At 43.9% G+C, this 13,432-nt stretch overlaps 2 protein-coding genes across 3 annotated transcripts in view; one reads left to right on the forward strand and one right to left on the reverse strand.

Moving 5' to 3' along the window:
• The window catches only part of fab1 (fab1 kinase), a 1,098,541-nt gene that overhangs the window by 100,400 nt on the left and 984,709 nt on the right, over window positions 1-13,432 (forward strand). The gene's annotated exons all lie outside the window — the stretch shown is intronic.
• The window catches only part of LOC139756308 (uncharacterized), a 185,485-nt gene continuing 173,766 nt past the window's right edge, over window positions 1,714-13,432 (reverse strand). The window contains exons 2-5 of one of the 2 annotated variants that reach the window (XM_071675650.1): window positions 13,052-13,292; window positions 4,777-5,978; window positions 4,396-4,581; window positions 1,714-3,580 (exon numbers count right to left, since the gene is read on the reverse strand). In XM_071675650.1, the coding sequence (XP_071531751.1) occupies window positions 2,332-3,580; window positions 4,396-4,581; window positions 4,777-5,978; window positions 13,052-13,292 (2,878 nt within the window). In that variant the 3' untranslated portion in view covers window positions 1,714-2,331. The remainder of the gene's footprint in view (window positions 3,581-4,395; window positions 4,582-4,776; window positions 5,979-13,051; window positions 13,293-13,432) is intronic. The other variant, XM_071675735.1, reaches the window with a different exon arrangement.

Below are 13,432 nucleotides of genomic sequence, written 5' to 3' on the forward strand. Positions count from 1 at the left end.
ATGATATTCTGCTTGTTTAGCAGTACCTCCTCGGTGCTCAATGTCTATCGAAAATTTTAATACAAATATTTTTTTTTTTTCACTCCCGCCTGACAGTGTCCAAAGCAGTTCTCTCTGCACAGAATACTCCTTAGTTTTGATAGTTGCCCATGTTTAAGACAAAAATGCGCTGCTGTATATTTCTATAAAAGAGATTTACAATCAAATAGAACAGAGGAACAAGCACTGACACAGGTTCAGAAGCATACTTCTTTTAACACAGGGATGGATATCAGCTGGTCCTTGCTTGTGTATAAGAAGTTCATTTTGCGCATATTGAAAGGGTCTTAGGATTAGCAAGAGTTGTACTGGTAGGTAAGAGAATGCTAAAGTCATTCGAGATAGTATAGAAAAGAGAACCATAAAGAGCTGCTTTGTCGATGGAAGCGAAAGCTATAGTATTGTGGAGCGGAGAGGCAAAGGAAAAATGAAGCCAGAAGTTATGAGAAATAGTTTTCGCCAGAGACTTGAAAGACCTATCAGTGGTATGAGCGATTATATCACTTGTCTTTACATGAAAGAGTTCTCCTCCTTACGAATATTATAGGTGTACTGATTGATGTCGGCCAGAGAGGGAAAACTGAATATGAGTCAAAGGAATAAGTTTCTCAATGTCCGATATGCCAGGTCCCTTACCCGAATGGCCTTAGAACAAATGTGTTCGAATGAAGGACTAGAACAAGACATGGTTTTAAAGGGAATGATGGTATATAACTCCACTCCTGCAACAACACCAATAACTTCACAGCAGCTACAAATCCAAATCTTAAAAGTCTGGCTTCGAAACTCAACAGATGAGACTGGATTGCCTTTATGGCTACGATGTGAAAGTACTTCAACCTAGATAACGAGGCATGTGAGTTGCCTGAGACTAACAGTAAGTTCAGGAACAGAAAGCCTGAAGGTATTGCAGTGGATTGGATATGGTTAAACAAGTGAGTGACATACAGCGTAACTCGACTCGTTCGACGCATTCTTATGAATACCAGAAACCGTGCGCGTCTTGGCTTAAGACCGCTAGACACTCATTGCGTGTAACGTCCTTCTTTAAAGCACCGAGATGACCATGGTTAGGGCATCCAGTTGCACGGGCAACGTCTCGGAGAATCTTTCGTAATGTCTTCTATGACATTCTAGGTCACCGTAGTCTGAATGGGTAAATGATGAATGTATTGTATGTAAGGTTTCTGTCACAGAAAACTAGATATCCTTTTGTCTGTAAAGGAGAGAGGGGAGTGTGGTTCTTCACTGGAAGCATATACCACATTACCTTTTGCGTTTTCCAACCAGCTTTATTTCTTCATCAGAAATTGTAGAAAATATCAACATCGAGGATGTGATGTAGTTATCTTTCTACCATACGGATCTGCTTCTGTGTTTACGAAGACCAAATTTGCACCATGAACGATAATGAGATTTTCAGTTGTGTTATCAAAAAAAGTTCGTTTTTGTGTACCTGAGCCAGTGAGATAATCTTTCTATATTTCATTACTGTCCGTCATGTAACCTACATGTGCCACGATCATAGTAGTTCCTGCTGAAGCGCAAGGTGAGCGAGTAAGCTGGGCAAGTCCCGTTTTCGTTGAGTGATTATGCATACAGCTAGACGATGGTGAAGGCAGATAGCATCTTCGTCATATATCATGTTAGGGCAATCAAACTATATATATCTGACAAGAAGAATAAATATTACACGATGACCACAGACACAATACAATGAACATTTACAAGTATATCATAATATATTTTTGGTTATGGTCTAACACGAAATGGAAAAATATATTTGACCTGTAACACTATTAGTAAACATGAAACATCTATAGAAGTCTTTCATAGAAAGTACAAATAGTAATAATCATTACAAAATAGTTATAAAGACACTAGCTGGGCAGAAAACTGCCTACAAGTTTAGCTTGTACTATACAAACTTGTCTAACATGCTGGCTACTGCCATGGGCACGACGCCAGCTGCCTGCTGGAGGTATCATAGGTACGGCCCGGCTCCTATCACTGCCACCGGAGGCCTCACCACCTGGCCTTTGACATGCAGAAGTTCGTGCCTCCAAGTGGGTAGTGGGGCAAGGAGCTCAGTCCGCATGAGGTTTCCAGCTACGGCCGCGGCGCCACGCCTTCACCAGAACTCAGGCTACTATCCTAAACAATAAACAATGAAGCAAACTCTTCAGTAGATTTGAACAGAGATGTGTTGATCATGGCAAGAAGAGAGCGCCTGAGGTTGTGCAGGGCGGGGGAAATGGCCATGTGGTGAAATGATGGGATGACCCAGTAAGGCTACGCGGCAGCCGAGGACCTAACCCCACCACACAAGACCTGACCCGCCACTCGGCACTCACCGTGTCGCTGACTAAAAGCTTGACCTTTGGGACACGCAGAAACCAGACGCATGCGCTTTCTGCGGCAGGCGTAGAAGATCCGACACTGCGATTCTGTGTCGCTGTAGACACCATCATCCAGGTGCTTGCAGGAGTCGTGAGCGGGACAGGTGATGCGACTTGATTGCTCGCACGCCCTACTGACTGGGTTGAAAAGCAGTGAGGAAGGGCACCTGAACCAGTTTGGGTTCTCTCCACACACGAGAAACCGTTGACATTGAGAATCCACGTCCGTGTAACTCCCATGGGGAAGACCTAAGCACGTAGAGGTTGCTGGCAGAATATCTTCATACTCTACTGATGCAGAGTTATGAGTGGACACAACGGAGAGATCATGAAAGCTATTTTCCTCAAACAAAGTCACGGGTGACTTCAGATATGTGGACGCATCTTCAGCAGGTGATCCAATCTCATCATAGGCAATTTCGGATACGCTGCTCACCTTAGCTTCTGAGAGGAAATTCTTGGTTGGGGCATCGATTCTGTTTGAGTGGGTGCTGGATGTATCTTGAGGAAAGGAACACGAAAAGTTGTACGATGGGACACAAGTATGACCATTAAAGACTTGCTTTGGGGGACACGTCATAGTCTTTAACTTTACGCCATCTCGACAGAGAAAATACTTTTGGCATGAAGACGTTTTGTCTGTGTAATAACCAGTGTGCCTGCCGGTGCAGTCATGGTCGTGGGCAGGGCTTGGGCAGACGAAGGTGGAGGCTGGAACACACGTCCTGCCGTCATGCACTTGTTCCCCAGGACAGGTGTACTCCTGCTTGGCGCCGTCGTGACAGTAGAAATATTTACGACAGTTTGACAACACGTCTTGGTAGAACCCATTGACCTTGCCTTTGCAGGATGGAATCCCTGGACATGTAAACTGGTCCTTGGGCACACACTCAAAGCCGTTGAAGACCAGGTCATGTGGACAGGTGTGGTTAATGCGGTGACCAGACCTGCAGTAATAAAAGTCCCGACAACCGCTCATGATGTCAGGGTAGTAGCCATCGACCTCGCTGCACTGAGCACTGATGGTCGTCTGCTGCACAGGACATTTGTACTGGTTGCCGGGGACGCAGGTGAGGCCGTTGAACACCTTGTCTTCAGGACACTGTTTACTGAACCTCTGACCGTCGTAGCAGTAGTAGTACCTGCAACCACAGAACCTGTCGTCAGTAAACTGTTGATAACCAGTTTATATGTGTAAGTTATGCGTCAACTTTATAGCGTATGTATGAGAGAAAGAACATGCGCATCCAGCTGAAAGAATGAGATCAAATGACATTATCACGAAACGCTCTTCACGTCCTGCATAGGCAAAAACTGAAATATACTTCTGAAGTTTGGTCAGGAACACAAAGAGCTGAGAGATCCAGAATAGGGCAACGAAGATGGCAGGAAAGCACCGGGTGCTAATAGAGAAGGCCCAGGGGAGAGCAATTCAGATGGTACAAGAATTCAGAGTGATGAGTTATAAGGAGTAGCTAGAGACTTTAGATATATCTGCCATGAAAGAAAGAAGAGTGAGGGGTGACCTGATCGCAGCATTTGTTTTTGAACCAGCTGGATCACTTAAACAATTCGTCGAAACGTGCAAAGACACAACTGCCAGAGGCCATACCATAAAAGTAAGCGTGTTTTTTTCTTTTTAGAAAAGACAAAGAAATATTCTTTAAGTTTAGGTGTGGCGAATGAATGAAAATAAGTGAATGATGAAATTATCAATGGACAACATAAAGAAGAGTAAAATATTATATGACAATAGAGAAAGCTCAAGAGATGGGACCCTGTGAGTGCAGAACTCCCTTTCCTTACAAGTAGGTAATCAAACACACACACACACACACACACACACACACACACAAGAACACGTAACCATGAGAGAGAAAAGTAAATATCTAAGCATAGTAGAATACGGAAAACTGTCACACGATCAACAACAGCTACCATAGATAACTTCCCGCACCTTCTGCAGCCAGACTGGATGTCTTGGAAGAAGCCCTTCTGGTTGGCGCCACACTCTTTAGCACCGTCTGCTGGACACACGTAGGTGGAGCGCCTGACGCAGCCGAGGCCGTTGAAGATCATGTCAGAGGGACATTCTTTCCTCTGTAGCAGGGCACCCCTGCTGCACCTGTAGTACTGGCGGCATCTGTTGAATGGAGTCACTGTTATCAGGAAGTTCTCAGAGAAATGTAACTCAGCATGTTCTTTGTTAACAAGATTAGTGTTCATGATGGACCAGCAAGTGGTTCCACACCATCTGGGGAGGTAACGAGCTTATAATGAATTTCAGTAAATAAATAACAAAAGGCGGGTAAGACTCGAATGTGGCAGGAAGACTCACCCTGTTGACAGATCCTGGTAGAGACCATCAGCCTTGGCCACGCATGCGGTGTTCATGCCGGCGGGGCATGTGTAAAAGAAGCCCGGTACGCATTCCAGTCCGTTATGCACCTGTCCCGGGGCGCAGTTGCGGTACCACATCAGCGTCTTATTTTGACAGTGGAAGTAGCCTTGACACCCTCGATCACTGTCCACAAAAGTTCCGTCGTTTTGGTAATAGCACAGTGTTGAGGGTGGGCAGTACACCTGCGAACCTGCCCGACACACTTGTCCGTCGTGCAGCTGCCCTTCAGGACATCTGTACTGAATCTTTAAGCCGGAGTTGCATTGATAATAAGAGCTACAAGATTCCTCCACGTCCTGGTAGACGCCGTCACTTCGCACAGTGCACTCTGCCGCGCCGGGAATCGCTGGACACTTGTAGTCATCCCCTGGTACACAGCGGACGCCATTAAACTTTTGCTGAGAGGGACAAGAGTGTGTGATCTCCTTGGTTCCCGCGCGACAGTAGTAGAAGCGTGTGCAGTGTGAAACCATATCGACGTAATAGCCGTTAGGGCGTGAACTGCAGTCGGCATCCCGCGTGCGTCGAGAGCGAACAACCCTATTAGTGAGGTTCCTCGGGTGCTGGGGCCCTGCTCTGCTGGGACAAGGGTACAACACGGGGTCAACACACTGCTCACCGTTGAACACGTTGCTGCCGGGACACGTGTGCTCACTCAACTTGTTACCGGCGCGGCAGTGGAAGAAGGTCTTACAGCCGGTCTTCTCGAGAGTGTAGTAGCCATCGATCTTGGTAGAGCAGTCTGGCAGACGTGGTCGAGAAGTACAGATGGAGTTTTGGTCATCGACGCACCTTTGACCATTGAACACAAGTCCTTGAGAACATCTGAAGGCACGAATGAACTGCTTACTCCGACACAGGAAGAACCCGCGACAGTCGGAGTTGGCAGCCACATGGAACCCATCCTCACGACCCTCGCAGGACCCCCGTCCTTCACCCCAGCAGGAGAAGTTGCTCGGCGTGACGCATTCGATGCCGTCGAAGATCTGGTGTCGCGGGCACTCATCTAGTTGAGCGAGAGCACCGATGAAGCAGCGGAAGAAGGCGTGGCAGGGTGCGTGTGGGGCGGCATAGAGGCCATTCGGGCGCCCCTCACAAGCCTGTTCGTAGCACACCGTCGAAGTGCTGGCCACACATCGCTGCAACACAATCACATGATTCAGATGAAGCCGCACAAAATTGACATAAATGATATGATTGCCATAACTCACGTTGATAATGTATGTATTAACTTCATACTAATATACACTATATACTTCTGTTGTAGTGTGTCCTCTGATTAGGGTTCTTTCCAGTCTATATGTGAAGCTGTCAGTGACCATCAGCTGATAGCACAGAATCGTCTTTTATCACATAGCTCTGTCTTTTTTTCCTACATGTTTTCGAATTCACATTATGCTAAAATTCATTTTTATCAATTATACACCATGACAGTTTGAAGTATTTTCATGAAATATAGATAATTATTGTGAAAATGGAAAGTTTTGATTTATGGTCAAGCTTCAGAATGATTAAGCGTAACAAGTGGAGTGCCACAAGGATCAATCTTGGGACCGGTTCTCTTTCTCATATATATTAATGCTTATGGGCTGCATTGCAAAATAACAAAATTCACTGATGGTACAAAGTTGGGAAATCTACGCATGAACCTGAACGTCAAACGTCTACAACTGCAAATTGACATAGACAGACTGATGGACTGGGCTCAGAAAACGGCAAAAGAATTGTAATGTCAATAAGTGCAAAGTTTTATATATCGTTAGTAAAACAAGAAGGCAAGCTGCAATATGAGTTTCTGTAGAATTGCAAAAAGTGAACGAGGAAAAAGATTAGGGCGTAATAATCTCTAGTGATCTAAAACCTAAAAAGCACTGCACAGAGGCAGTGAAAAGAGCGAACAAAATTCTTTTGATTCATAGGTAGGACCTTCGATTATCTTAACAATTCATTGGTTCACCCAACCTAAAAAGACAGTATGGAGAGCGTGCCGCGTCGAGCTACCAAGATGATTCCCAGGCTCAGAAAAAAGTCCTTCGAGAGCTGATTAAACGACTCGAATCTATTTAGCTTAGAAAAGAGAAAGCTTGAAGGTGACCTAATACATGTATTCAAAATTGTCAAAGGCTCAAATAAACTTAATCTATCAAGTTACTTTAGACTTGATTCGTCTGATTTCATTCGTAGCAATGGATACAAACTCGTGTGCAAACGTTTTATCTCGAACAAGGCGAAGTACTTTAACTTCAACGCGATAGATAACATATGGAACGATTACCAGTTAGAGTAGACCTGATGTATGAAGGGAGAGTCCAGAGTGAGTGTTCCTTGATATGGGATTAGCATAATGATAAAGATAGCTAACTGTTCATTCATCTCCGGTTTTGAGTCTTTGAGTATTACTGTTGGATCCTTCGTTGGTTTGCAGTCATGGTTTTAGAACATACATGACAAATGTATATACTAATGAACTCTTTCGTCTGGCCAGTCAAGAAAAACACAAAGTATTAGCAAGTTTTTTTTTTTTTTCAATTTTCCAAGAGAAGGAACAGTGAAGGGGGCCAGGTGAGGATATTCCCTCAGAGGCCCAGTCCTCTGTTCTTAACACTACCTCGCTAACGCGGGAAATGGTGAATAGTGTGAAAAAAAAAAAATAGTAAGTTGACATTATCTCTACTAGGTAGAGTTAGGGTAACATACATAGTGACTTCGCTGCCATCGAGAATGAGGGGTCAGGTAATATGCTCCTGTGACTATACTTTCCGGTGTGACTCCGCTGCTAGCGAGAGGGAGGGCACACATGGTAATGTATTGGCCACTCCCAGTAAGTTCCCCAGCTAGCTCAAGGTATAGCCCGTCCCCTACCGTGGGAGCAAACCATTAGGTAGAAGGCTGTTGACAGCAGCCGCCCAGGATGGTACTACCGTCCTGACTGAGGAGTGTTAAAGTGGTGCCCAGAACCATCTTACACCCTCCATGTCAAAGTTCCTGGTTTTACTTTGTCTCATCAAACCGCAACTAACGGGTTAGTCTTGCCGTCTTCTTACAAGCACTATTTACCTACTCAGACCTCACTTATTTTCTTCACATACGTTTTCTTGCCATCTTTTGTCTTCATGATCGTTTTTAAATGTAATCATGATAGAGTCCCACAAACCTTCAGCCCCTAGTCCCCTGCATCATGAGGTGCTAAGAATTTCTGGGTTCCCGCTTGACTGTACTGCCAGTGAGAGGGAGAGCTCAGACCGTGGTAGTACTGGCCCCTCCTACGATCTTTCCTTCTCTGACAGACATGCCTCTTATTCTTTCCCCTTAACCAACATTCGTGGTCGGCCTAGCAACCTCTCCCCTGTTGTCCACATCTGTCTAGTACCTCTCCTAATATCTTCTCTCTGAGACCCAGTTGTCTGATAATGCTCTCCCTAGCCCCTGTCTTCAACTATCTCAACTCCTACCATACGACTCTGGCAACTTCTCACCCACAAGCCGAAGATCCTCTTCCAGGGGATTTCATTGTTCACCATAGGGAATGGTTGAGTTCCTCTCATAAGGATGGTAGAGGTATTGAAGCCCTCATGTTCTCATTGATCTGAAACAAATTATCTCTCACCTTACTCATATTCCTGACCACTGTGACCACTCCTCTAATATTCTGGATCTCTTTTTCACCTCTAATCCATCCAGCTGCAAATACACAATCCCGCTCCCAATTGATTCATATGACCACACTCTCATAAAGTATCTACTCTACCAGCATCTCCCCCTCGACAGCCTCTTCTAAACGTAGATTTTGGCACCTCATCGAAGCTGACTGGAATAACTCAAGAATAATTCTTATGACTTTCCATGGGTAAATTACTATCCCTTATGTGGTCATGCTTCTATCTCCGCCAAACGTATAGCAGACGTTATTGTTGCAGAAATGGAAGCATTTATCCCCTCTTCCTCCAAAAAGACCTCTTTTTCTAGTTCATGGATCAATCGTTCCTGTTTTTAGGTCATTCAGGCAAGGGATCAAGCATATCGGGCTGGGAAACCTCTTCTTCCTCCAACTCCAACTCGGCTTTTATCATTGCCTGTGATCATATCAAGTACGTTATCTGTGAAGTAAAGCGTTCCTTTATTCAAAAGAAGTGCGAGAACTTTGCCTCATCACCCGGTGATAGGTCTTTCTGCTCTTTAGCTGTGGGCTTCACTAACGACCTTTGTCGCTCAACATTTCCTTCACTTTTCCCTTCCGTCGGTACTATTGTTGTCTATTCCGTAAAGAAAGCAACTCTTTTTGGTTCCCTTTTCTCCTCTGACCCCACCTTGGATGACTTTAACACTCCTTCACCCCCTGTTGCTCCTTTTACTAATCCTGTGTCTCGTCCCGTAATCTCTTTTCGAACTGTCCTAAAAGAGCTTCTTTCTCTGGACACAAGCAAGGCCTTTGGTCCTGACGGCATCCATCCCCATGTAATGAAAGAATGTGCCTCTGAACTTCCACCTGTGCTTGCTCGTCTGTTCCTTTTTCTGTTTAAAAACCAGAACTTTTCCTTCCTCTTGGAAGCATGTGTTGGAATATCCCATCCCTAAGAAAGGTGGCTGGCCTATATTGTAAAGCTGTTATGGTGGCTGGTCTTCCTTCTGTGGTTTTAGTCATGGTTGTTCTTTGTCATATGGTTGATATATGGTTTTTGCAGTCAGTGGTCTTTACTGCATACTGGACCTTCATTGCTGGTAACCTTAACTGTATATCTGTTGTGACGGATGACCATGACAGCATGATTTCTATTGGTGGATGACCTCTATTGTTGTGGTGGATGACCATCACAGCATGATTTCTATTGGTGGATGACCTTTATTGTTGTGGTGGATGACCATGACAGCATGATTTCCATTGGTGGATGACCTTCTTTATGTGGTTGTAATAGTTGCCCTCCTTTATCATTTGGTAGTTACTGTGGTTGTTAATCTTTCTTGTTTGTTGTGGTGGTGGTCTTTATTGTGTGACTTGTGATAATTGTGAGTTGTTGATGTGTTGGATCATATTTGTATGGTTCTTGTAGTGCGGCTGGTGTGGTGGTTCTTAGTCTGTATTGTGAGGTTGTGACAGTGGCTGGTCTTGTGTGGTAGTTGTGGTCATTGATCTTAATTGATGTTTGTTGTGATGATTTGTCTCGTATGGTTGTCAAGTATGATGTTGGATATCGATGTGCAGGTGTTAAGTAGTTAGAGTCTTGCTCTTCCGTGTCTGGAAGCTATTGTAGGTCTTGTTCTTCTGTGTCTGGTTGTTACTGTAGGACTTGTTCTTCCGTGTCTGGTTGTAGTTGTTGGAAGTCTTGATTGTTTACACGTTTTGGTGGTTCGTCTTTAGTATGTAAGTTTAGTGACGGTTTGCATATCATGCGGTGTCAGTGGTGGCTGGTCTTTAATTGTGTGGTTGGTGGTGGTGGGGTCTTTACTGTGTAGTAGGTGGTGATAGGGTCTGTTTTGTGTAGTAGGTGGTGGTGGTGGGGTCTGTATTGTGTAGCAGATGGTGGTGGGGTCTTATTTTGTATTTGGTGGCGGTTGACCTACATTGCGTAGATGCAGTGACAGTGTGGTGTTTATTGTGTAGTTTTTTGAAGTAGTTACTGTGTTCGGTTGTTAAGGCTTAATCACTGAGTCTGCCTGCTGTAGTATTGGCATATTTTTTGCGTGGTTGTTAAAGTGGTCAGCCTCACGTGACTTTAGGCTTTCCTGTGTTGGTGCTGTGGAGGCTGGTCTTCATTATCTGGTTATTTAGGGTGGTCCTTCAGGAGCCGGAAACCACATGTGTGCTAACAGGATAGCCTCGCTAACCTAGCACTGGAACCCCCGTGCACGAGATTCCAAAGCTCACAAACAGAACTGGAAACCTATTTAGGGGATTGTGGCTGCAAGGATGTATTCAGCCATCCTGGACTCAGAACGCTGAGGACATTTGCTTTTAATGCGCTTCTTGTATATTTTGAGTTCACTTGCTATACAATCTTGGTGCCTGTGGTGTGGTTGTTAGTGTTGCCGGCCTTCACCGAATGGTTGTCTTTCATACGTTGGTCTGTATTGTGAGGTTGTTGATGGCTTTGACCTTTACTTAGAGGTTGTGTTTGTCTGTGGTCTTTATGTAAGTTTGTTAAGGACTCTGGTCTTAATTGGGATGTTGTTGGTGAGTCTGGCCTCTGCCACGACGTTGTTGATGACTTTGGTGTCTATTTTGAGGTTATTGATGATTTTGGTGTCTATTTTGAGGTTATTGATGACTTTGGTGTCTATTTTGGGGGTATTGATAATTTTGGTCTCTATTTTGAGGTTAATGATGACTTTGGTCTCTATTTTGAGGTTATTGATGACTTTGGCGTCTATTTTGAGGGTATTAATAATTTCGGTCTCTATTTTGAGGTTATTGATGACTTTGGTGTCTATTTTGAGGTTATTGATGACTTTGGTCTCTATTTTGAAGTTATTGAATACTTTGATCTTTATTTTGAGGTTGTTGATGAGTCTTTGTCTCTATTTTGAGGTTGTTGATGAATCTGGTCTCTATTTTGAGGTTGTTGATGAGTTTGGTCTCTATTGCGAGATTGTTAAGGCCGTTTGTCTTTCTCATGAAGTTGTGAAGTGTGTCTTTGTTACGTCGTTGCTGAAGTGGTTGTATTCTTACAGTGCAGTTGTTCTCCTTTCGCAACGACAGTCGTTGCTAAGCTGAATCAGTTCTGTGGTCGATATTCTTATTACTCTCTGAGAGAGAGAGAGAGAGAGAGAGAGAGAGAGAGAGAGAGAGAGAGAGAGAGAGAGAGAGAGAGAGAATATGGAGCTCATAGAGCAAAACAGGTCTTACTGGGCCCATCGGCCTTGAGCGATATTACTTGTTGATGGAACTGAAGATGTTTTTGTCCCCGCCCCCCCCCCTCTCATTTCTGCTTAATGGCAACTTAATGACTGGAAATAATCATCTAATCACTTGGTGGATGAGTTTTTTATTTCTTTTTTTTGTTTGGTTGTATGACATGAACCTGGCAGCTTCATTCCGTTTTCAATAACCCTGTTTGTAAAGAGGATTTCATCGTTCCTTGGGACAGTGTATATATATATATATATATATATATATATATATATATATATATATATATATATATATATATATTAGCGTCATCTCATTATTTTCTGAGTATCTCGTCTGTAATCTTACCCAACTGGCCCGTTTCTACGTATCAACTTTGATTCTCGTTTTGACTCTCTCTCAAGCCTATTACACAATAATCCTTTTGATGTAGTCTTTGTTGCGAGTTTTAGAAGGTCTCTGTGGTGTCTGAAGGTCTCTGTGGTATCTGATATTATGCAACAAAAGTTTCAAGCAATGAATCCTAGACTTGTGTTTGCGTCTTGAGTGATAGCTGTTCTTTGTTCAGTGAGATTCTAAGTTGTTCAGCTGACAACAGCTGTGAGATTATTTTTCTCCTGGATCCCCGGGGGTCAGTCGCTTTCCTGAATATATCATATCCTTATTCGTCTGTTTCATTTGTCACTTTTCTGATTAGATTGACAATCCGTCTTTTATTTTCGATACTTCGCTGGCAGTTTTCGGATCTTAATCCCACATCCTGTTTAAGCACAGTCAGCAGATTTAGAGACCGGTAATCAGAAATGATTTAAGATCGTTTATGCTTATCATCAAAATAATTGGGCCAAGGAATTAGCCATGTGGTACACCACCAGTTACACTTGAATTCGGATATTTACCATTTTGTACTCATTTTTTCTCCCTGTTCATTTATCAATCGCATATTTCAATGCAGATACTATGAGACTTCAACTCACAGAGAGACAAAGGGAGAAATATATATATATATATATATATATATATATATATATATATATATATATATATATATATATATATATATATATATATTTATATAGATAGATAGATAGATAGATATAGATTTGTTTTGTACATTTCCCGTGTCAGCGAGGTAGCGCGGAGGACAGACAAAGAAATGGCCACATTCGTTCACATCCACACTCTACTGTCGTGTATAACTCATCACAACAAGCATATATATTTGTCTTGGATGGAGAAGTCAACAGATATTATCCTAACTTTAGCTACAAACTCTTTCCTATCTCTATATTTATGTAGTTTTGTGTTGAGTTACAGCTGACACCACAAACCTCTCGTGCTGACACCATTGGACAGCTCCTGTCTTACCTTGAGAGAGTAGTCAAATATCGTGCTGTAGGGGCAGACGTGATCCGTCCTGACGCCGTTGTTGCAGGTGAAGTAGGAGGTGCAGGAGGAGGCAGGCGCCGGGTGCGGGCCGTCAGGGAGACCCCAGCAGGACTGAGGCGAGCAGACCAAGCTAGAGCCCCTGCCGCAGGACCCCGTCGACGTATCCCACACCGCCCCGTCTTCACACCGCCACTCCCCGGACATGCTGCCGTTACTGCACCTGTAAAGCAACGACGCTGTTAGTGTGTGTGTGGCGATGATCGTCCGGGCGCGAAAGTCTCCATCACCACCAACCGTGCAGTGTGGGAGGCGAGGTTGCTAGCTTTCCCATGTACCTGGCACATCTACCACACTCAGCCG

The sequence above is a fragment of the Panulirus ornatus genome, chromosome 1 (assembly GCF_036320965.1).
Source record: "Panulirus ornatus isolate Po-2019 chromosome 1, ASM3632096v1, whole genome shotgun sequence".
NCBI lineage: Eukaryota > Metazoa > Arthropoda > Malacostraca > Decapoda > Palinuridae > Panulirus > Panulirus ornatus.